Source organism: Glandiceps talaboti, chromosome 5, assembly GCF_964340395.1.
Source record: "Glandiceps talaboti chromosome 5, keGlaTala1.1, whole genome shotgun sequence".
NCBI classification, from domain to species: domain Eukaryota; kingdom Metazoa; phylum Hemichordata; class Enteropneusta; family Spengelidae; genus Glandiceps; species Glandiceps talaboti.
Window position 1 is genome coordinate 23,476,130 of NC_135553.1, and position 25,484 is coordinate 23,501,613.

Here is a 25,484-nt window from a genome sequence, read left to right on the forward strand (position 1 = left end):
GCTGGGAAGATTACAAAGATTATTTAGCCAATAGATTTTCTAAATCTGTGACATGAGAATATACAGTGTAAATGACAATATGCCCTTGATAGGATAAATAGACAGAGTCAAACAGACACAGATGAACCAACAAAATTCATTGAAAGTATGACATGAGTTTTATTTCTTATCAATTCATTACACCTTAGCATACCCAAATATAAGCTTCAACAAACCCTTGTAACAATACTATTAGCTTGGGCTAACTGTCTAAAACAGATACATACTTGTACATGTACTTGTATACTTACTAGAAATACCATTTCATTCACTGATTTTCATATAGATGCGAAATATATCAGACTGCACACATACCCTAACTAGCTTATAGCTTTAAATACTTATTTTAAAGATATCAATATGTCCATCGTTTTCCAGGAATATTGTCTATCTCTTCAATGCTGACAAACAAGGAATAAAAATGTTGATAAATCTTGTATTCCCAAATTCCCAATTCCATACATTTGATTGGTAGTGTTCCCTAATTACATGATTTTCCTTCAAAATTTAGAAGGGATTTTTGAACCTTTCTTGTGAATAAACTCCCACTTGCGAAATTCCTTTCTGACACTTGTAAATCAAAACAGGTCTTTCAAGCAGCTAATATATGAGTGTTGCATTACAAAATTTACTATACCATGCTTTCAATAGCATGCTGTAAGTAATAAAGTATGTGTGTGTATAAAAGACCCTACCTAATGCTAACACTTGTTAGCGTACATGCCGCAATGACAATGCAAATGTCAATGTATTTTGAATACACACTATACTATATATTATAAAATCTCCTAAAGGAAAATCCATCTTGATTTTGGTCTGACCAAAAGTTACATTACTAAGAATATTTACACGTGGTGCAACTGTTTTTGAGATTCTATGAAGTGCATGTGTTGGATGTGATACAGAAATATATGTTCAAATATATGTAAAGGTAGCACATGCACATTTGATCAGCAACGACTACTGAGAGATGCCAGGATGCAGCAATAGTGTATTTACGAACAGCAGCTGACAACTTAATGATACATGTGTTTACGGTAGAATGTGCCTGTGGACAAATTTATTTGAAAATCGAACTTCATAAAATCTCTCCAAACTTTGCCCTTTGGAGGTGTGTTCCCAGTCCTTTTGAAACAATAAAGGAAAGTTTGTGATTCACCATCTTGTTTCTGGGGAATTCGACAATATCTTTTATTAAGTAGTACTCAGTGGCCATATTGGATTCTAAAATGACTTACTTTTCAAATCATTTTCCCTTTATTTCAAACATTTATGTGATAACCTCTGTTTTGTTTTCTTGATTATAACTGAGATTGGGGTTGAGTTTTCTTGATCAAAGTAACAGCAAAAGATTTTCATTTCCAAGGCTCATACCACATTAAGAGCATTGTAGTATGTTGATTTTGTAATTGGTGAATTACATGTCTGCATTCCTCAGGGAAGATTAAGGAGTGAGAGACATGATTGATCATGTGAATAATATCCCATATCAAGTAATATGCCTTCAGGGTAACATCTCCATGGATCACCAGTCTGCCATTGCCATGCAACGAGCTTCTTCTTCAGGTCTTCAAAAAGAGTTTTATGTTGTGGGTCGTTAGCTAAGTTGTTCAGTTCATGTGGGTCTTTCTCAATGTCAAACATCTCCCATTCATCCCTGTAGTAGTATTGATGTAAAGTCTTAAACCAGTGTGTTTGCTGATGTGCAATTGTACGATTGAAGATGTCCAACATAGTTTCAGAAAGGGCAATATCTGATGCAATTGGGTATGGCATTCTATAGTTCAGATTATGAATCAAGTGATAGTTCTTGTGACGAATGACTCTCATTGGATAAGCCATGGTGACCTCGTGGAAATCATGACTGGCATGTACTGTATCGTAGCCTTGTTCTTTAAGCATGGATGGCAGGAGTGTCTTTCCAGTCAGTTTAACTTGGTCGCTGAATATCTTGTAGTTTGGGTAGGAGACATTAAACCAGTCTAAAACAGTTGGTACAATATCAAGTGTACTAACCATGTCATTACTCTCCTGCCCCCAGCGTTCTTTGTGAAAGGGAGATGATACTATGAAAGGTTCTCCCATTCCTTTCTCATATAGATTGGTTTTAGCATTAGGGAAAGGTATTCCATTGTCAGAGGTGAATATAACCAGTGTGTTATCAGCAAACCCAGCATCTTGAAGTTCCTTCATGAAAAGACCAATACCTGAGAAGAAAACGATCATTTAAAGATAAAATATCAATGGCAGTGACAACCAGGTCTGCACAATTATCTTGTAGTTGGTAGACCATTTCAATTTATGCATACCATTTACATTAATGGCAGTGACAACCAGGTCTGCACAATTATCTTGTAGTTGGTAGATCATTTCAATTTATGCATACTATTTGCATCAATTACCATATCACCTGAATTACCTTGTCAATTGGTGGACAATTTCAATTTATGGATACTGTTTGCATCAATTACCATATGAGCTCAATTACCTTGTCAATTGGTGGACAATTTCAATTTAGTATATCATTTGCATAAATTTCCATGATGATATCAGAATATTATTTTTAACTACAAACTTCAAAGCATAAAGTTTGAATTCTGTATTCTAAAATTAGTATTTATATCTTATAAGTGCAGCAATATGGACTAAACATGATCTGAACCAAAATTTCCTTTAGCTCTGCTAAATATTCACCCACACAAATGTGACATGGGCCTTAGCACAAAATTGAGCTGCAGTCTAGTGGGTCACATAAATGCATTCTTTAGTCAAGTATGAAAGTATACTTCCTAATCTCTATGAAAGTTTGTGTTGCAGGGAATATACATAGCTTGAAAGATCCATCACTGTTTCTACTTATTTGGAGTAGCGAATGGTTATAAGTAAGTGGACCAACAACTGGATCTTTCCGACTATGAGTACGCATTATTTAAAAAATTGTCAAAATTAATCTAAAATGAAAATACCGCCAATGGCGTTGTAGCACAACTGTAGTTTTTAAAAATGTTTATCCATATGCTAGTCTATGCTAAAAATAGGTGTTTATTTGCTGAATAACTATCCAGTTGCCTATCCAACCATGTTGCTATCTTTACGATAAATGCTATCATTTGGCTGTTGCTATGGGCGTGGTCATGTTGTTAGATATATTTGCATACATTTGTGTATGTTTTTGTTCACTTGTGTATGAATTCCTGATATTGTCTTTGCAATATATGTGATCATTTGGCTGTTGCTATGGGCGTGGTCTTGTTGCTAGGAAAATTTACATACATTTTTTGAATGTTTATTCAATTGTCTATTAAACCCTGTTGTTATCTTTGTGAAATACACCACCGTTTGGCTGTTGCTATGGGCGTGGTCATGGTTACTAGGGTATTTGCATACATTTTTTGAATGTTTACTCATCTGTCTTTCTATTCCTGTTGTTATCTTTGCAATATACGTGATTATTTGGCTGTTGTTATGGGCGTGGTCTTGTTGCTATGCAAATTTACATACATTTTTTGGATGTTTATTCAATTATCTATTAAACCCTGTTGTTATCTTTGTGAAATACACCACCGTTTGGTTGTTGCTATGGGCGTGGTCATGGTTGCTAGGGTATTTGCATACATTTTTTGAATGTTTACTCACTTGCTTACCAGATGATGTTGTTATTTGACCAAAATATACTGTCATTTGGTTGTTGCTAAAGGGTGTGGTCATGGTTGCTAGGGCCAATTTTGTCAAAATGTTTTAAAGAAAATCTGCAGAATAACAGTTTCAGAAACATCTTGCCAAGTTTCAGACTAATTGACCAAGTACTTTTTGAGATATAAGTTTTTGACCAAAAATGAACATTTTTACACCTAATTTGCATATCACTCATGGAATCATGGTATGCTTAATATTTCTTCGTCCATACATCCCTAGATACATTCCCATTAAATTTCAGCCCAATCTGCTCAGTAGTTTTAGAATTATAGATTTTTAACCAAAAAGACACATTTTTAGCCCTAATTTGCATATCACTGATGGAATCATCCCGTCATGAACAAATCTTACTTTACACCCCCTTAAGAATGTTCCCACCAAATTTCGCACCAATCTGCCCAGTAGTTTCTGAGTTTAAGTTTTTTGACCAAAAATCACATTTTTTGACCCAAATCACACACCTGTGATGCGATCATTTTGATTTGAACAATTTCCCAACTAGACACCCAAAGTAATGGACCCACCAAATATCGTGGCAATCGGTTCAGCGATTTTTGACTTTAAGTTGTTTACACACACACACACACACACACATCCACACACACACACACACACAGACAGACAGACGCCGGGCGATCCCTATAGCACTACTGAACAAGTTCAGTTGTGCTAAAAAACTACAGTACCTTGATCCATTCTGTTGATGATAGTGTACTGCTTGGAAATGTCTTCCCTGGCAGCTGGAGTGTCTGGTACAAAGTAAGGCACCTCGACATCTTCAGGTTTATAATATTGAGGTTTCCAGTCTTTGATAACACCTGTGCCTGGTTGACCATTACCAAACTTCTCACAGAACAGTCCATACTCAGCATTAGCAGTGCATCGATGGGGATCATTGAATGCAATATACAGCATAAACGGCCTTTTTTGAGATATAAGGAGGTAGATTTTGATTTGATGACATATTTACATAACTCCTCACACTCTATGTATCTGAGGAGTTTATCTTCTGAAGGGAAACATTACAGTACAAATGACGTTGCCTTGGTGTTTCACCTGTATGATGTGACATTTTTACACACACTCCGACAACTTCAAATGCAAAGGCACTATCAATTAAATTCTTTGTTTGCCATCCACATGAAGGTAGGTTTGTCGGTAGATTTAGAAAAAAACACAAATACATTTCACCAGTTCAGTAGACTTGGGTATAAACAGAATGGATCAACAGAAAAGTGAATTTTACATGACATGTTAGCGTTGTGTTTTTTTCTGTGTTTTTCTTTTTTCCCTCTCTGTGGTAGATTCTGAGGAAATTCAAGGATAGCAAACAAAGTATTGAATTGCTGGAGCTTTACATACAAGATTATTTCTAGTAAACATTTATGTAAATCATTCTGGTCAAGATTTTTATATTAGCCTTGAAGAATTACATTACAAATAATTACAAGAACAGTAACTTAACAAAAAAAGTTATGAGTTTCGCAAATCATATTACATACATTAATGAATAGATGAATTCAGAGTTTTAAAGTTCAATCATTTTTTGACAAAAACAGGTTAGTTGAAATTCTGTGATGGATTCAGGTCTCAAATCATGCAAAATCCTTGGTGCAGAATTGAAAGACACAAGTCAAGGTGGACTTAGTACTACAAAAAAGGTAAAACAGACTTTTATAGGTATATGTTTACAGTGTATTTTTAAGACTCAATTCTTTCAAACAGTAGTCTGTGATTTGTTACTCATATATGTTTGAGGGCGCTCTTCAAACAGTTGTACGTGCAGAAGAAGGCTGACAATAGATCTAGACTAGTTCATCAGGCTGGACATCTGACATGTTACCATGACAACAGTGATTTTATTGCCAAACATATCAGGTGTAATGGGGGGGGGGGGGGGTTCTAATGTTATCCTCTCTCTGCCAGGGGGATATTTGTTTGTACACAAAAAAGTCAAGAAAACAGGATTATGCTTCTGCAACAATTTGAGACCAAGATCCAATTGGTGATTATCAGTTGACAAAGACATGCAGAACACTACAATGTGACTAAACTGTTACTACAAGACTAAACACAAAGACCACACTCTGAAGACACCTATTCCTACCTCGAGTCATTTACATTCAAGAAATAATGTACAAGTTCTCTCATCTTGGTGATATTTCTTGCAACCTGCAATAATGGCTGAGTTCGTTCATAGTCAAACTTAAAGACACTATCTGGTTTCACATGCTTCTTGCCTATCAACCCTGTACAAAAAGAAAAGTGAATTTTTGAAGATTCATGAAATATAATACACCATGTATACTGCAAAATGCATGTTAGCCTACCAGCAGACTTCAAGGACTCTTACAACTACAGGATTCCGCTATCCTAACTGACTTTTTGATTTTTTGAATTTTCACTGGTCCTCTCATCTATGCGATCACAGCTGTGTTTCACTGGTCTGGAAGCCACGCCCTGCCACACACACATATAACTTGTGCAAGGCATTAGTGTATATTTGAATAGAATACAACATACATAATGATCAAAGTGAGGTTGAAGGGTCACATTTCCATGACGACACCGAATTATGGATTCATCTTGTGACCTATATATGGCATGATTTGAAAATGTCTTCCAATGTATTCAACCAATCACGCTTTATACAAGAATGCAATTCGAGACTTGAAATAGGAGTCATCTTAGACTAGGAAAGGACAGCGAAATTTAAAATTGAAATGTCAGTTGGGATAGCAAATAGTGTAGTAGTGCTACTACTAGTCCTTGGAGTCCTTGTACCACAAATGTTACATACCTGGGATCCTTCACTTGAAGGAAGTGACGTATCAGTCCCTTCATGTGAGTTATATTACGAGCAACTTGAAGTATACTCTCCGTTTCTTCAGTGGCTTCAAAGTCAAATTTGAAGACAGTGTCTGGTCCAACATGTTTTTTACCTACTATACCTGTCAAAAATAGTGGATTTAGACATTCAAATGGTGCCAGAATACATGTTGTGAGCCATCAACATTATGTCAAATGACAGTCACATGACTATTACATGATCATCTTAAACACTGATGATGGCACATTCTCATTGGTTTAATTTAATTCTACATGCACATTCATTGTTAATACTGACTGGTATAGTGGTATTGCCCCACAAGTTGAATTTTAAATTCAATGAATGGGCTTGATTTGTTCACTACGTTTGAAAAAAAAACCCAACTTATTTACAGTGAAACCTATTAAAAAGCCATCCTTGCATTACAGGGTTTCAAAGTCTATTTTTAAAACATTCATTTTCATATCTATTTTTTTCTCCCTTCAAGGGCAGTTTGTCACAAAAAAACATCGAAATTTACATGGACTCAGTGTTGTTATAAAGTAGACTTTATTTAGAATATCCTTAGACAGCTGTTGTTATAATCTGACAATCTATGAAACACAGGCTTATTATCACAGATGACCTCTGACCTTTAGTGACTATGTTCTGTAACATGAGGACAGTAGCATCAAATTTAGATTTAGGGATTCAGACTGACATATGGATGGAATGCCAATCTGATTCCAGCCTCAACAACCCTTACAATCTAAAGAATATGACAGCATGCTCAAAATACATGTACAATGCACAAGAATCAGTTTCATATTCAGATTCAGATTCAGATACAGCATTTTCAAAATATTATAAGAAATAATATATGATTGCTAAATCCATGATTGTGTATAACTATCCTGAGCTTTTGGGGGTAATGAATTAAGAAATGCTCTCTCCCCGCATCCTTCTCCCTCCTTTTCCCTACCATATTCTTTTGTTGGTGTTTAACTGAAAACACTAAGAATAAACAGAATACGCAGTAATGTCATAATATATACACCTTACAAATAGTTTTAGTAGATACATTTTGTATGACCTTCTCACAGGATTAACCAGATTGTGTTTTTTTATTTGTCTAAAGTGTTAGACACATGACTGGCTGTGTAGTTATTTTTAATTAAGTTGGTCATTTGATGGAATATGTAGTCTGTATTACCTACATCAAGGAATGTGCAGTCACAGGGGGCAGCGAGCATGTAATCGGTTGAATGATTGATTGATTGATTGATTGATTGATCAATTGATTAATAGAATGAGAGCTCTCTCCTTGCTGCCCCCTGTGGTGCACTTGGTACATTTCCTCTGAAACTGCAGGTTTTATTGGTTCTACCTCAGACAACAAACTGAGGTTTGACACTGCTGTATGATGACAGCCATTGATGTAAAACTTGTAGTTTTAAAATATCTTCCCTTACCAGTTCTGATGTTGGCACCTTTCAGTATAACAGGTAGACTTTTGACATTATCAAAAGCTGCAAAGTGATGGTAACCATGAGCCAAACCATAGTGTCCATTCTGGTGTTGTGGTAATCCAGTCAGTAAGGAAGATCTACTTGGTGAGCAGCTACTAACTGCTGTGTACCCATACTTGAAGGTCACACCCTGCTTGGCCAGGTTGTTGATGTTTGGGGTTTGGCACACTGTGTTGTTGTAAACTTGACTTTCAAAGCCATAGTCATCAGCTGTAGAACAAAGTTCGGTAACAAATACAAGAGATTGTAAAATTTTAATATTGTACTCGAATTTTCCCAATATGGATTTGGAATGCATATGGACCCTATTTAAAAACATGAAGGAAACCATGTTGCATATAAACTTCAGGTAACTTGTTTCTACATTCTTACAGGCGAGGGATTCAATCCCAGGTTTTCACATTATAGCCTGTAGTTGTCTTGTGCCAAGCATTGGCAAAACGTTTCTTGCCCTTGAACGCACCCAGTACGTACAAGGACGAATATGAAATTGATGTAAAAAATGTGATTCCTGGAACAGAAGACACTAATTGCATGAATGAAAAAGATAACTGATGGTGCAGTGCTGAGAAAAAATAACCTGCTGACAACTAATTGAAAATCTAATGACGGATTCAAATCTTTGGATCTGAATGTGAACCTTAAAAAAATATTCAGTCGATACCTGACCTGACTGCACCTGGCCTGTACCTGCATTTTGTACTGACCGATTTTAAGTTGTTATCCTTATATAACCTGGGCCTTTGCTAATTTATAGAATGAATCATATTTTATACCTGTCTGCAGTGTCTGGTAGCATACATATTTTGAAGTCTCTCTAAACGTACATCTCAAATGATAAAACAAAATTTGCATTATATATCGGTCAATATAAAACACAGGTACAGGCCAGGTACAGACCAGGCCAGGTCAGGTAAAGACTGAATATTTTTTTGGATTCACATTCACATTCAGATCCAAAGATCCGTCATCTGTTTTTACTTGCAATATATATTGGAAATTCAACAATGTCAGTACTTGAATATGTTCACATTCTGTTGAAAGCGTTCATGATAAATACTAGTACTCCAAACAGCTCAAATGATATCTCTCTTGACAGTAATTAATTACCTATTTTAATTACTGCTCACACGGAGCATGCACATTTAGATGTGTCATAGAGTGTGTAGTAGGCAAGTATAAATCAAAACCTATTTGTTACTTTGCATACAAATGAAGTGAGTATAAATGGTAGTTGTGCAGCCAATGACGAAAATCCACAATTACAAAGCATAGAATTTACCCACAGGAGCTGGCACTGTTGTTAAGTTCACCACTAGAGGGCAACCAGAATTTGTGAGATTTAATTTGAGAGCTCGGAAATATACAAAAAATAAAATGCACTGCAGTTGTATATGGGTGATAAGTGGCAAGTGTTGGATCTGAGCGAGGGTTAACTTACTCGCTAAATATTGCCAGCTCTGACAATTTTGAACAGATCACAATGATATATTGAGGAATTGAAGATATACATCTGTACTATTGCTAGACGTTATTTGTTTGACCTTTTACGTTATTTTTTGTATATTTCTGAGCTCTCAAATTAAATTTCATAAATTCGCTCGTGCTTTGTAATTGCTAGGTAACCCTTTGGGTCACCCACTAGTGGTAAACTTAGCAACAGTGCCAGCTCCTGTGAATGTATCCATCACATGACCTAATTTTTTGTGCCAACTTTCATTGACCTTTGATGCAACGTATATCTTAGTCTTGGTTACCCAGACGCTTGCCAGCAGGATGGCGCCCTCAACAGCAAGAGTTTGGGTAACCCAGACTAAGTATATGTATCAATAAATATTAAAGCGTAATTTTGACCATTCATATAAGACAGATTGAATATAAGGCTAACTTTGAAATATACTTATTACTATACACAATGTTTCACTTGTTAAATTTTAACTGACTATTACTATAGATTATATTGCCCACTGAATAACCTTTGACCTTTTCATCTGGAAGGTGTTAACAAACCATAAAATAAATAGTCTTGCCATATGAGAATCTCAGATTCAGAATCAGATTCACATTGGAGGACAATATGAGGCCAGTCTCATTTTGAGCCAAGGTTCAGTCTCAGATTCGAAAAAATCACAATAACACCAGTAGTCTCAGTTACCCAGACTCTCACCACTGGGGGCTCTGCCTACAAGACCTCCCAAGTTTGGGAAAAGCATGTTCCAACTACCCAGCAACGGAAGTCACACATTACATTTCTTCCAAGCATAAAAATGGGCTTACGAGGTCTGTTTGTTGTAATTCATATACATGTATATTAGTCGCTTGAGACATGATAATCTGTAGTGAAGGTACCCAAATCGTTCAGCCTGCAGTGTTGGATGTGAAGGGCTACTCCCCATGATGCACTGCTCCAGCAGCTACTTCCATTGTGGGCAAGTGGCTTTCCCAGACTCTTGTTAGGGGAGGTCTTGTAGGCAGATCCCCCAGTGGTGAGAGTCTGGGTACCCAAGACAACAACACCAGAAGCAGTCTAAAAAGAAATTGTACCATAGGGACTACAGGAACTATCCCACTTCTCACCCATCATAAAAATATTACTTCTACAGACATTTACGTAAATAACACTAAAATCCTTTTAAAACAGCCACAATGTGTAGATACATCATTGGAATAGTGTGCCTACCAACAAACACATCAGCTGAACTTTGACCTCTCACTAATGTCTTGGCGACAAACTTGTAACTCTGATTTTTATGTAATTTTCTCCATGCAAGGCGACATGTATCCCCTCCCCCATCAAGTGAGTGTGAAGGGGGAACATGTCCTGTAGCTTGGATTATTCCATGTATGACTGCTTTTTTCTGGTGTTATCGTGATTTTTCGAATATGAGACTGAACCTGAGGCTCAATATGAGAGTGGCCTCATATTGTCCTCCAATGTGAATCTGACTCTGAATCTGACTCTGAGACCAACTTTATACTCGTTCTTGCCATGTGATACATCAATGATAATACACTTCATTGTGTGGCACTGTCAATTATGTAAATAGCACATCCTGGGATTATTCATAATTTTAATTATCTCAGTATTTCATGAGGACATCGGATAATCATGTGATCTGCCTGCTGTGAATTAGACCCCATTATAACGTTTGTTGTGCTTTGATGTTTAGTGAAATGTTTGGGTGGTGGTGTCATAAACAATCACTGGAATGAACAAAAGACGTCCACCTTTCCGTTCTAAATGAAAACATCGGGTCAAATAAACAGCACGTCATATGATGCACACGTGAATTCGCCTCACCTTATTGTCTGAAAGAGTGGAAGGTCGGACAGTTTTCGAACAATGACAAACACAAGACTGAGACAAGGCTACACACTGTGGTATTGAATAATTGAACCAATGCACCGTGGGTGTGCACATCATGCAGTATAATACATCCAGTTCTTTTTTTATTATTATAAAAAACGCCTTTTACACGGGATAGCATGTAAAATGGTGATCTGCACAACTTAAAAGGAATAAATGAGAAAACGTTTATTGATATTCACTCGCGAGGCACTGCAAGTCTGCTGAGATTGTACATAGCCGTCAGAGTGAGTCCACTGAGTGAAAGTTACTAAACATTGCAGTATTTGCTGTTCTACTTCTAGTGCCACTAGTGTAGTGGCAAACTTTCCGCAACTTGCTCTTACCTAATATGATTAAAACGTTCCTCTTCTCCGACTGCCCATTGCAAACACAGAGTATTGCCAAGAAAGCTGTCGCTCTCAAGAATGCGATACTTTGGAGCGTCTTCCTCATCATGTTAGTGTTAGCATGGTTAGTGTTACCGAGTACATCCAACCACTAGATCAGCTGACGACAAGCCTTATAAATTTAAAGAGCGCCCTCACATGTACATAAACAAACGAGTAAAGAAATACCGAACCTGTTCGTGAGTATTAAAACAAACTGAAGTAAGTGATTCAAACTTCACGAAAAAGCTCACTCATGATGCGAAATGAGTCAAAGATTCAAGCTGCTTTTGAACTGAATTACTGTTACATTTAAGACGAAAATATGCATCATATATGAGTAAAAATTGCAATATTAATAGAATCTGCCTTTCAAGTAAACTTCAGACAATTGCAGAAAGTGAAATAAGTTTTCCATACTCAAACCTTTGAGACAGTAAATTATCACAAAGAGTATGTGGATGTAAATATTTCAAAATCATATAGGAACAGAGAGTGCTACACTGAAATACCCACCCCCACCCCCCACGGCACACACACACACACACACAATCCCTCTAAAGGTTACCGGTGCTGTGTCTGAAACTGAAAAAAGTATACGCCAGATGTTCCTCTCCCTAAAACAATTCCAATTGTAGGCATTAATGGCAAGAGATATGGAAACAAGTGCCCCACAAATTTGATCAATAGAATCTCAGACCACTACTAAAGATACAATACAATATCATAAAGTGAAGACCTGGGGCTGCTGTCACAGTAAATTAAGAGGCTAGGCATTATTCCACTCAATGATTGCTCCAAACAAATTTTTGTATTTGTATTTTTTATTATATATTGAAAATACAAGTTTTTAAACTTCGTGACAAAATCCTGCTTCAATTCGGTGGAACTTGCAGTCTTTTCAACATACATATCTTATACTGAAAATCAGTTGCAGGTCAAGCTTTTGTTAAAAGAATATGGATGACTTTTGCCTATATTGATATTGATGCATGCATATACTATACGACTTAATAAATCTATGATTTTTACAAAAAAGTCATTCATAAATCTATTATTTTTACACAAAAAATAATTCAGTGCAAATAACCACACACATCTGGGAAGTCAATTAAATGTTGAGATATTGTTTGTAAATTTTTCATAAAAAGTGAAAAAAAGTCAATAAAAATTCATATTCCAATACTTTCATGTTAGAGTACCTGATTTGAATATAAGTACAATCATTGTAACTATAGTAACCTAGAATCAAGTCAGGTCAGGACTTTGCTCTCACTTTTCCCCTACCACGCCTGATATTTTGCTAAGGACCTATTGCTTCAATGAAGTTACAGCCAGAAAACAGGTGCAAATTTTTATTGGGTTTTTAATTCTTCTCACTGTGAGATGATGTCAGTGACATCACCGTGTGATTAGAACAAACTGAGAGGGTTGTAGCTCTATGATGTAAACATGATTACTATATTCAATGTCACTGTGGAAAATCGTAATCTAATTTTAGACTTGAACAGACAACTGTTATAGTGAAACACTTGGTGTGGTTGGGGAAAAGAAATCACAAAATCTGCACATGACTGAATTGTAGCAATTTATATGGACATCATTATGTACGCTTACAGACTTTGACGAAATACTACTTTCAGCAGACAGATAACAATATGATAGAGCAATTTGCTTTAAAAACAATATTAAATAAAAAAGAAAAAAATAGTTGTTCTAAACAACAAAAGAATGACCCAAATATGCAGCAATGTCATATTTAGTGAGTCAGAGGATAAAACATTATTTTTTAACTGACAAAGACCTGGAGGACCCCCTCCACCCAAAAAAAAAAAATTCAGCCATCACAACTGAAATTATTCTTCACTTTTTGGCCCGACAGATTTCTTTCCATAAAATCATCCGACTCGCCCTAAAACGTAGAGCAGAGGGAAATTTATTTTGGCACAAAAAACACATCAACGAAAATATTAAAAAAATTCAGCATTGAGTATGTAGGAATACAAGTTGTACTCTTCTACAGTTTAAGAAAGTTCTTGTGTTTTGGTTATTAGGGCTACAAATCAGTGCATGTACTGATGACATATGTATGGGGAATGGAATCTATTTTTTTTATTAGCCCCAAGGTGGGGGCTATGGTTACTGTGGGCTCTGTTCATTGTCCATCTGTAACACATCATTTCTCAGACATACACTAAATGATTTGTTTCAAACCTGGCACAAAGGTGACATATCATATGGGACATATGCACATCACTTTGTTTTTTGATATATGTAAATTTGACCAAATGGCGGCCATATTTGTAGTTAAAAATCAATATTTACTGCGTAATACGTCATTTCTCAGAAATGCAATATCCATTTGGACAAACCGGACACAATGGTGACACATCACATCGGACATACACATCACTTTGTCTTTTGATATATGCAAATTTCACCGAATGGCAACCATAATTATAGTTTGAAATCAATATTTGCTGTGTAACTCAAAAACTGTAATACATAGAGACTCAATGCAAGTGTCTACCCCCATATTGTCAGATGCAAGCTATCTTTTGAGACCTTGACCTTTGACCTTCAGGGTCAAAGGTATCTAAATCAAGCCATTTCTTGTAATGAGTTTTAGAAGTTTTTGTCCAATATCCTGAAAGCATATTGCAACATATTGTATGCAATGCCATTTCATTATTTTGTGATGTCCGCTTAGTATTCACATTCTGTATTATAGAAATGTATGTCCAGATGTAGTGTTGTGACAGTTGATTTAGGATGTTGACATCCCCATGCAATAATGGAATAGTCCAGTCAAGTTGTCACTAATCCAAATGCTGATGGTCTCTCTATACACCACACTATTTTGAGATACTTGAACCACACTATTTTGAGATACTTGAAAATGAGCAGTTAATTTACAGCATTTATAGAAGTCACTGAGAGAGTGTGTCTTCTACAAAGACTTGTTTTTTATTAATTAAACAACTTGACTCTGTTTTTTGCTGTTTTTCTACTTGAGAACACAATGTCAAACAACACAGAACTGGCAAGTCAATACATCCACAAAATATTACAAATTTGTATATAACATACTAGGTACATATGTATCATATGTAAAGATTTAAAAGACAAAGGATACACAAAGTCTGACCACCTGTGTGACTGTTGTTAACACCTCGACCACCTAATCTTGACTATTTAAGAGTACTGAATAGGAATGGTTTTTCAGTACTACTAGTCTTATCAACAAACCCTCAGTCAGATCATGTTTTGTCCAAATTTGGATACAGGCATGTATAAATATCAACTTTCTGTAATAACACACACCCATTTCCAAGACATTCACACATCCATCAAATTTATTACCAAAATCACCAATTGCTCATTGTTGTTATGGTTTTTCAGAGGATTTCTGCATTGTTCACTGTATGCATTCCAGTTTGATAATAACTCCCACAAAGTTAGGGGGCTTTTTATATCCCTGTCTCGCCTTTACAGTGTTTTCAATCTAAGTATGAAAAATGAAGTACTGCAACATATTACTGAACTTGCCCTGATGCACTGTTGTAGATTAGCTATAGTAGTCACAACATTGCCTACTCATAGACTAAGTTGAATAAACCCCTTCTATTGTTAGATATCATCATGGTTAGATGTACAGAGTGATGTATTAGACAACAAACCTCGGTAAGTGTAAATTATGATTGAAGTTGTCAGTAATGACGCACACAATTGTGGTACATCTTTGATCTGACCCTACTACATTCTGTACAAAGATACAGACCTACTTTGGTAACATATTAATATGTTGCAGTAGTTTGTTGTTCATACTTTGATTGGAAGCACGTCTATAATGAGATAATCAAGCAATGCCAGCATTGCAATTTCCCTTTTTCATACTAAAAAAGTTTGGCATATCGGTCTCTAATTAACTAAGGTTATTATCTAACGCCATGCATTGAGGATTTGTTTTATAGGGACCGGCATCTTCAAGAACACCATCAGGAGCACATATCCATGGATCTTCTGTCTCCCGTTGCCACGACAACAACCTGGTCTTCAGCTCCTTCAAGATGGCTGCATATGAATCATCATTAACGACGTTTGTAACTTCTAATGGGTCCTTGTTTAGATCAAACAGTTCCCATTTGTGACGATAGTAATACTGTTGTAGAGTTTTAAACCAGTGTAATGGTTGGTGATCTCTAGTTCTGTTTAAGAGATCTTGAAAGGAAGGAGAGATGTAAAAGTCTTGATCTATAGGAAAGGGCATTTTGTAATTTAAATTTTGAATCAGTCTGTAGTTTTTATGTCTGATTACCCGCATAGGGTAATACATGGTGATTTCATGCAAATTGTGACTTGCATAGACAGTATCCCAACCTGACTGCGGTTCTTCAGCTAAAACTGGTAGTAGTGACTTGCCAGTCAATTTGACATCTTTCTTTAACAACTTGTACTTTGGGTAGGACATATTAAACCATTCTAGAACAGTTGGTACAATATCCAGAGTACTGGCCATGGCATTACTTTCGTCTCCCCAACGTTTAGTAACATATGGCGAGGATACCAACATAGGCTCTGCCATGCCTGGTTCATACAAATTAGTTCTGCCATTTGGGAAAGGAATTCCGTTGTCAGATGTGTAGATGATGAGTGTGTCGTCTTCATGGCCAGCTGCTTTCAGTTCTTTCAAAACTAACCCGATTCCTGGAGAGGAAAGAAAATAAACCAATGAGTATCCTAAAGAATTGCGTAGATATAGTAAATTCTACATCATACATACAGGTGTGCTGACCAAACAATTTCTGAAATGAGAAAGTTTGAAGTTATAATGCCCTCTAGAGTTTTGTCTTGTCATCCAAGAAGGCATCTCCATTATGGATAGAAACACAGTTTTGCCAAACTGCTGTGACATCGAACAAGTTTACACTGGAAAGACAAATATTTGTTGCAAATACCAATGGCTCTGAAGCACAACGTACATTATCTTGATAGTTTCTATTAAACTTGTAAAGCAGAAAATCAAAAGACTGGAAATTATTTTCCCTTGAAAACATTACGGTTATTATAATATGAGATTTTAAGTAATCTCCTTTGAATCAATTTCAGGTATTTGCCATATGTATTTTTGAGTAACGAATAGAAAGGTTTAGTTGCATGTTAGAACATGTATGGACATAAAATCAAGCAGGCATACATGTAATGACATGCATAGAGTTGTTTTAAACTTTCACAACTCACACTTCAAAGACAGTGCAACGTGCATGTGTGAGTTTGCATCTTCTGCTCAGTATTCCAAACCTGTCGGTATTTTAGACATTTTTCCCTGCAAAGTACTTGGATGAAAAATCCAACAATTATTTTGCAGTCACATTTCTGAACTGTGATATCAAAATTACGACATTTACTAGAAGAAAAATAACATCTGCTGTATGGAACATGTGCACTGAATTTGAATCATGTGACTGTGACGCTAAATGATGTATGGAACAAAGATAAATACTGTACATGCATCTAAATCTCTCTAATAGCAATGCTACAGAACTTCACCCCAAAGGAGTACTTTGGTGTCATATTTACTCACTTGATTTCAAGAGATGACAATAACGATGAATGATGTAGTCTTAGGGATCATCGCACCATGTCCCACAAGATCAATAAGCAAACATTGCTCATTTACTTAAGTATTAACGAGTTTATATATGATGTAAACTATGATGAAAACTGTCAGGAGATGATAGTAAACACATTAAAATACTACCAGAAAATCAGGAGATGATAGTAAACACATTAAAATACTACCAGAAAATCCAGCACTGTATATCACATTAAAGTAAATTTCAATAAACTTATCAACATCTAAGTAGTAAATACAGAAGCTATTATCATTGAAGGCGTGAAAGTTTCAAAATTTGGTTAGAAGTGCTAAAATGAAGTTCAGCAATCACATTGATGCCAGACCCCTCCCAACAAACGAAGTTCACTTATTTTAATAGATTGTGTGACATTGTGTGATTGCCTCTTACCTTGATCAAGTCTACTAATAGTGGTATACTGTGCTGCTATGTCAGACCGAGCTGCTGGTGTGTCTTGGACAAAATATGGAAGTTCTACCTCATCTGGTTTATAAAGGATTGGTTTCCAGTCTGCAATTATTCCCATTCCTTTCTCACCATTCCCAAACTTTTCACAGAAATTGCCATATTCAGGATGGGTGTGTCCACATCTATGTGGATCATGAAAAGCAACATACAGGAAAAATGGCCTGGATCAAAGAAAAGGAGTCTCATTAAACGGTAGAATACATGCATTGTTAAGATGATATATCTCAATGAACTTAGTGTAAGAACAGTGTTTTTGCTAAGGGCTGGGAACCCCGGTAATAGGAAGGGGTAAATCTGGTAAAACTGGCATAGTTTCCCAGACATTATACCATAATATTGGTAGGGAACCCTGGTAATAGGAAGGGGGTAAATCTGGTAAAACTGGCAGTTTCCGCATATACATGTACTATACAATAATTTTGGTGGGGAACCCCAGTAAAATGACAGGGGCACTCAGGTACTTTTACCTGGTTACCACCCTTAACAAAAACACTGAAGAATTTTCAATAACATTATTCATTTCACTAGACATAATAAAACAACTTACATATGTATGATACTGTACTCTAATTTCTAAAACAAGTGATTTTACTAAAGGCTGTAAGTAACGTAAAATATACAAATGCATTATTGTTTACCAGTCATTTTACTGGGTTTCCAAGCAAAACTGTGGTAGCTTGTATCGGAAACTTCACCACTTTTCTAGTTTTTTCCTTTGCTGTTACCTGTACTGGGGTTGCCCCCCCCCCCCCCCAAGGGAATTGTTATGACAGTCTCTCTACATATGCATTGTCGCTATCTATACATTTGAATACCGGTACCTTGAGATAGTAAGACCATGACAATTCTCTGGCCTAAGGCTCCCAACCTTAGCAAACATACTGATTATCTAAGGTTAAGATTTGCAGTGCTATTCCTAAAGGATACAATGGCACTATAAAAGTGACTGCCAGGAGTGTGTGAAATGGATAACAGTTACCATTCACACTCATGAAATCATAAAACCACAGAAGCACAGTCGGAAAAATGGGGGAATACTAATATGTAAACAAGACTAATTACTTAGAAATATTAAAACTATGTCTTAAATTTAGAGTCAAATGTATGGGAAACAGTATTCATCTCTACAGTGCTTTGTATGACAAGGCTTTTCCTCTAAAGATTTTTTTTTTAAAACTTAAAAGTATATTTTGTTGGATATTAAAGGTTTTTGTTAGGGGCGGTAAGTAGGTAAAATCTACCAATTGAAGGTTCCCAAACTAAATTATGGTAGTTTGTAAGGGAAACTATGTAACTTTTATTCCTTTCCCCTTTTCTCATACTGGGGTTCCCTAAACTTAGCAAAAACACTGATGTGTTTAGGTTTAGCTTGGTGAAGCAAGCAATGTACATTATCAATGTTACAAACCGATCAAATACATACAATTCCTACTTTGTATGCTTACCTTGTGTCATTTGAGCTGAGGAAGTGCTGCACAAGTTGTTTGATGTGGGTGATGTTTCTTCCAACTTGAAGGATTGAGTTATTTTCTTCAGTTTCAGCATAGTCAAAGGGATAAACTGATTCAGGACCAACATGTTTTTTACCAATTATTCCTACAATCAAATTATTTTTTTAATCAGACCATCTCCATATCATACTTTTGCATGTCACGCCCTAGCAAACAGTGTGTTAGCCTGGAACCGTATGGGTGGACACCAAATGTCCTACATGTAGCATGGATTCCAGGTTGTCTGTATATGGAATAGTACTACCATTAGTTAAATGATATCCCTGTATCTTGTGTTTACATCATTTCTTTTACATCCAATACTCTACATTACATTTCTGGAAATAATATGCAACCTAATACCCCCATGTAGCGTCAATTTTTTTTAATTTATCGGTACAATTTTGCTATTGAAAAATACCGCCAATGGCGTTGTAGCACAACTGTACAGTTTTTTAAAATATTTATCCATATGGTAGTCCATACTAACAGTAAGTGGTCATTTGTTGAATGACTATCCAGTTGCCTATCCAACCATGTTGCTATCTTTACGATATATGCTATCATTTGGCTGTTGCTATGGGCGTTGTCATGTTGTTAGATATATTTGCATACATTTTTGTATGTTTTTGTTCACTTGTGTATGAATTCCTGATATTATCTTTGCAATATACGTGATTATTTGGCTGTTTCTATGGGCGTGGTCTTGTTGCTAGGCATATTTACATATATTTTTTGAATGTTTATTTAATTATCTATTAATCCCCGTTGTTATCTTTGCAATATATGTGATCATTTGGCTGTTGCTATGGGCGTGGTCTTGTTGCTAGGCACATTTGCATACATTTTTTGAATGTTTATTCATTTGTCTTTCTATTCCTGTTATCTTTGCAATATACGTGATTATTTGGCTGTTGCTATGGGCGGGGTCTTGTTGCTAGGCAAATTTACATACATTTTTTGAATGTTTATTCAATTGTCTATTAATCCCTGTTGTTATCTTTGTGAAATACATGACCGTTTGGCTGTTGCTATGGGCGTTGTCATGGTTGCTAGGGTATTTGCATACATTTTTGAATGTTTACTCATTTGCCTACCAGATGATGTTGTTATTTGACCAAAATATACTGCCATTTAGTCGTTGCTAAGGGCGTGGTCATGGTCGCTAGGGCCAATTTTGTCAAAATGTTTTGAAGAAAATCTGCAGAATAACACTTTCAGAAACATCTCACCAAGTTTCAGACTAGGTGACCAAGTACTTTTTGAGATATAAGTTTTTGACCAAAAATGAACATTTTTACACCTAATTTGCATATCACTCATGGAATCATTGTATGCTTAATATTTCTTCGTCCATACATCCCTAGATACATTCCCATTAAATTTCATCCCAATCTGCTCAGTAGTTTTGGAATTATAGGTTTTTAACCAAAAAGACACATTTTTAGCCCTAATTTGCATATCACTGATGGAATCATCATGTCATGAACAAATCTTACTTTACACCCCTTTAAGAATGCTCCCACCAAATTTCGCACCAATCTGCCCAGTAGTTTCTGGGTTTAAGTTTTTTGACCAAAAATCACATTTTTTGACCCAAATCACACACCTGTGATGCGATCATTTTGATTTGAACAATTTCCCAACTAGACACCTAAGGTAATGGACCCACCAAATATCATGGCAATCGGTTCAGCAGTTTTTGACTTTAAGTTGTTTACACACACACACACACACACACATCCACACACACACACACACAGACAGACAGACAGATGCCGGGCGATCCCTATAGCACTACTGAACCTCAGTTCAGTTGTGCTAAAAAAAAAAAAAAATTTACCAGAAATGGTTAAGTCCTCTAGAACATTTCATCATTTCTTAACAAATTGTAAATTTGTGGGATTTTAACACTTTCAAGCCTCAGACATCCCATTAAGTAGGGTGTAATTACATATAGTCTCGTGCTGTCCTCCATTGAATCTTAATATCTCTCTTTGCTTTAGTGTCAGGGTTAGAGATGTTTCAATATCATGTTGGCATCCTGACTAAATTACATAGAGTTACATACACCATAGCCTGGAATCCATGCGGAAATTCAAAATTCCCAATTGTCTGGATTCTACTAGGCTACAGAAACCAAGTCTATCAAGTGAGGACACATAATAATGTACTGTTGTGGACCCAGAGACCTGACTTATCTGACTTGAGAACGTTGTTCACCAATATGTAATGCTAGAGAGCCAATTCTCTGGACTATCCTCTGAACATCGCTATTGCCACTGGCTATCAATTATAACGATACACAATAGGCATAGATTGAAGACAAACTTAAAGCAATATCTTCTGGGGGAATAACCTTTAACCTTTGTCCCTTTCCCTTTGTCTCTGTAATTTTCTTTCTGTATTTTGTAAGATTTTAAGGTTTTTATCTATACTTACACCATGCTCAAGCCAGGTTGAATAAAAAATATGGAATATATAAATTACTCTGGTTGCTCTACATCATGACAACATGTATCTACATGACTGGTTCTGCTGTGTTTGAAATATGAGTCAAAACGTTCAAACTTGCCATTACTTTCCCCGATTTTTCTTTGATATTATTACTGGTGCTGATGTAATTATGTTATTCTCCAATATTTTTTCAGTCGGAAAAAACTTGTGACCAAAGGGTTGTCACTACTCGTCTAGTGACTCATAGTGACAATGACCCCTTACGTCACTCATGTTTTCCTTGGCTGAACGAAGAAAAATATTGGGGACTAACATCTAATTATTTTACTATATATTTTTGCTACTAGATGTATATATATATAAATATTTTTGCCCCCAACATATCTTTATCTCTAAAGCTTGTATTTTCTATTGTTATTATGTAACTCATGCCTCCTAAATTTGTCTTAATTTACATGTATTTCTGGTCCATGATGGACTTTGATCAGTTCCTAGTGAACTATTTCCATCCTCACAAGATATGTTTTTCCTATTGCTTTCAAAGGTTGTGTATATATTTCTTTTCTGGTGGAATAAATTTCAATTCAATTCAAGAAACCTTATTTACACACACCTTGTATAATTTTTTTTTCACGACTATTACATTTGGAAGTGTAACCATAGACCCTCCACCAATGAGGGTCTATGGTGTAACCTTGTATTTCCTGCAGCTATGTCTTTATCACATCAACAACAAACATGTCTTCCTTCCTGTCAATGACGTTTTCCTGCGTCAGCAAAAATCACGATTAAATTATTTATTCACTAAAAGTGTACTTTTATCTAGAAATTTATCGTAATGTTCTCTTCAGCTTGCCTGTGATTTACTTTTACCTTGCACTCCATTAATATGACAATTTATCATGTGGTGACATGTTATGCTATACTCTGTAGAGCGCCCTCTAACAACACTTCCACTGACAGAGGAACTCTCAACTGCCATCAGAAATACTGCACATGAACAATTTGATGCCATTATTTTTGAGACTGTAAAATGAAATTGTTCATGACAATCTTGTAATTTATGCTCCAAGGTGTGTATCTAACAAATTATTAATTATCCATTTTCTCATAAATTATTTTATTTTGAATCATACTTGTACAACTTTTTGTCAAAATGACAACTTATAATTCTTGATTTTCTATTTCTTTCTAATTTTCTGATATGTTAATGAGGAATTAGACAGTCAGAAAGGAACCCTAGATCCATTTTGTAATTACTAGAGATTTCTACTCATCATCTTGAAAATCAACACTTTGTTTAGACAAACTCTATGTGAGAAACTTGTACAAGAATCTCAAATAACATAAAAATTTACCTTTTGTGTACATGTAGTTAACTTTAATGTAATGGTGCAGTAATATTGCCACATGTACAGTACCAATACTATTACTTCAAATGTAAGTCCTGTTTTAAAATTATACATAATAAATCTGAACTGGATGCCTATGATGCACATGTAACTTTCCTTCTCCAGGAAGACAGAGAGAGAAAGGGACATTGTAAGAACCTTGTCCCAACTTTCTCCGTCTGTATGCAGGACTACAGAGGGAAAAGGGGCATTGTCAGAATAGAGTATCAGTTTTAAAATATTATAATTGCCAGTACACTTCACTATATCACTTGAAATTCAAAGACGACATTAGATTTAAAGTAAATGTTCATTACTGTTTCAAGTTGTCTGAAAGGTCCAGTTGTTGGTCTGCATACTGTATGTAACCACTCACTCACTACTCCCCCATTATATATGCACGAAACAATAACTGGATCTTTCAGGCTATATATCAAGTCAATAATGTCATTTTTCAGGAACACTGTTAAGAATTGTGCACTCTTAACCTACTACACAACATTCCCTGTATTTTCATAATACTTTTGAAAGTCAATCAACATAATATCTCAAGATAAATTCTTGCACTTTATCTAGTGCTGTCCACTTGCTGGATCTGTATCCCTTACAAATATTCATTAGTTTTGGATAGTGAATGAGTATAGCAAAGTCAAAGATGAAGTGAGCTGAAGGCAACAACCACTATTACAGTTACACTGCATGGATACATACTAGCATAGCAAAGTTTGCAGAATTTGCTTATATAGCAATTCAGACTCACCTGTCCGTACATGTGCCTTCTTCAATATCAAAGGTAAACTTTGAACTTCATCAAAGGACATAAAATGATGATAACCTTGGTGTAATCCATACATGCCATTTTGATGTTGTGGAAGTCCTGAAAGAATGGCTGAACGACTTGGAGAGCAGCTGCTCACAGCAGTGTATGCATGCTTAAAAATTACACTTTTTTTGGCCAAGTTATTGATGTGAGGGGTTTGACATACTGTGTTGTTGTAAACTTGAGTCTCAAAACCTGCATCATCACCTGGAAGGAACAGACACATTGATTTGACAAACAGGAAATTACCTAATTATGTTGGTCATGTAATTAATAGGTGTTATTAGGGTTCTCTCAAGGCCTTTCATGATTTCCTGGAAAACAATATGTTTGCATAACAAATGATATCACTTGCCTATCATCATTTTCAGGGACATGTATGCAATTTTATTTTCCTAGACCACTCTATTAAAAATGAATTCATTTACACTCTAAGAATAGAACATCAGATTAACAGTTTTTACATTAGTTTACCTCGTGTTTTACCTGTGTATCGACATGCAATTTCTCCAAATTGTGCATTTTTTAAATATAGTATTGAGTATAGAATCGTTATTGCAAAACTACATTTCTTCATTGGATTTTCCACAATAAGTATTTGGTGCTAAAACAAACTAGTAAATACACAAATTAATTTGTAAATAATAAATGGGAAGGAAAGACGTTTTTATAATGTGCACACAGGCTATTGTCTATTCATTTACTCAAGTACAAAAATGTACGTAAGTGTATCCAAATTTATTTATAAGATCACAGCTCCTCCAACAACATTGTTGTTGTTGTTGGTGGTGGTGGTGGTGGTGGTGTTGGTGGTGGTGGAGGGGCTATTTTTTGTAATAAGATACGCCATTGAAGTAGAACGTCCCCGTACCTACTCGTGATGTTAAAGTATAATATGTCATGAGGTGTTTAAAGATTCGGCCCCAACGTCCTCGACAACCATCCTGGCCCAAAAAAAGTTATCGCGCCACATTTCCGGGTTTATGACTCAACATCGAAGGTTATGGTCCACCCCATTCATTGTTTACACATAAAACTGGGGCGAGTCCATTTACATTTTCTTTTCATATGTAAAGTAAACTGGTCTAGGCAAATGTCAGACAACTTAACTTTTCTGCAACTATACTTACCAACGATGACCAAGACATTCCTGTTCTGTGCAAACTTGCCGGTGCTCAAGTCAAAGATAAACAAGACAGCGAGCAATCTCAATGCGTTGACTGCCATAGCTCTTCTTACCCCACAATGCATAGTAACCGGAAGCGTCCCCGTCTAAGTTAAAAAATTCAATTTTCTTACCGTTTTAAAAAATAAGTCTAACGAATGATTCATAAGATTATATGTTGATAACAGCGTGTGTAGTCATATTGCTTCATGAATAAAAGTCATTTGCTTCCACAATTTCGTGAGATGA

General features: G+C 35.9%; 2 protein-coding genes across 2 annotated transcripts; both read right to left on the bottom strand.

Annotated features, from left to right (window-relative positions):
• Nucleotides 1-156: 156 nt before the first annotated feature.
• LOC144435081 (N-sulfoglucosamine sulfohydrolase-like) lies at nt 157-11,924 on the bottom strand. Its single transcript, XM_078123629.1, has 5 exons — nt 11,767-11,924; nt 8,017-8,283; nt 6,536-6,686; nt 4,422-4,657; nt 157-2,246 (listed from the first exon to the last, which is right to left on the bottom strand). Exons 1-5 carry the CDS (start codon nt 11,876-11,878, stop codon nt 1,474-1,476), a joined length of 1,539 nt encoding a protein of 512 aa, XP_077979755.1. The 5' UTR covers nt 11,879-11,924; the 3' UTR covers nt 157-1,473.
• Nucleotides 11,925-12,657: 733 nt separating this feature from the next.
• On the bottom strand, nt 12,658-25,305 carry LOC144434996 (N-sulfoglucosamine sulfohydrolase-like). Its single transcript, XM_078123528.1, has 5 exons — nt 25,201-25,305; nt 24,011-24,277; nt 19,358-19,508; nt 17,835-18,073; nt 12,658-16,515 (listed from the first exon to the last, which is right to left on the bottom strand). The coding sequence occupies exons 1-5, from the start codon at nt 25,295-25,297 to the stop codon at nt 15,734-15,736; spliced, it is 1,536 nt and encodes a 511-aa protein (XP_077979654.1). The 5' UTR covers nt 25,298-25,305; the 3' UTR covers nt 12,658-15,733.
• Nucleotides 25,306-25,484: the final 179 nt, after the last annotated feature.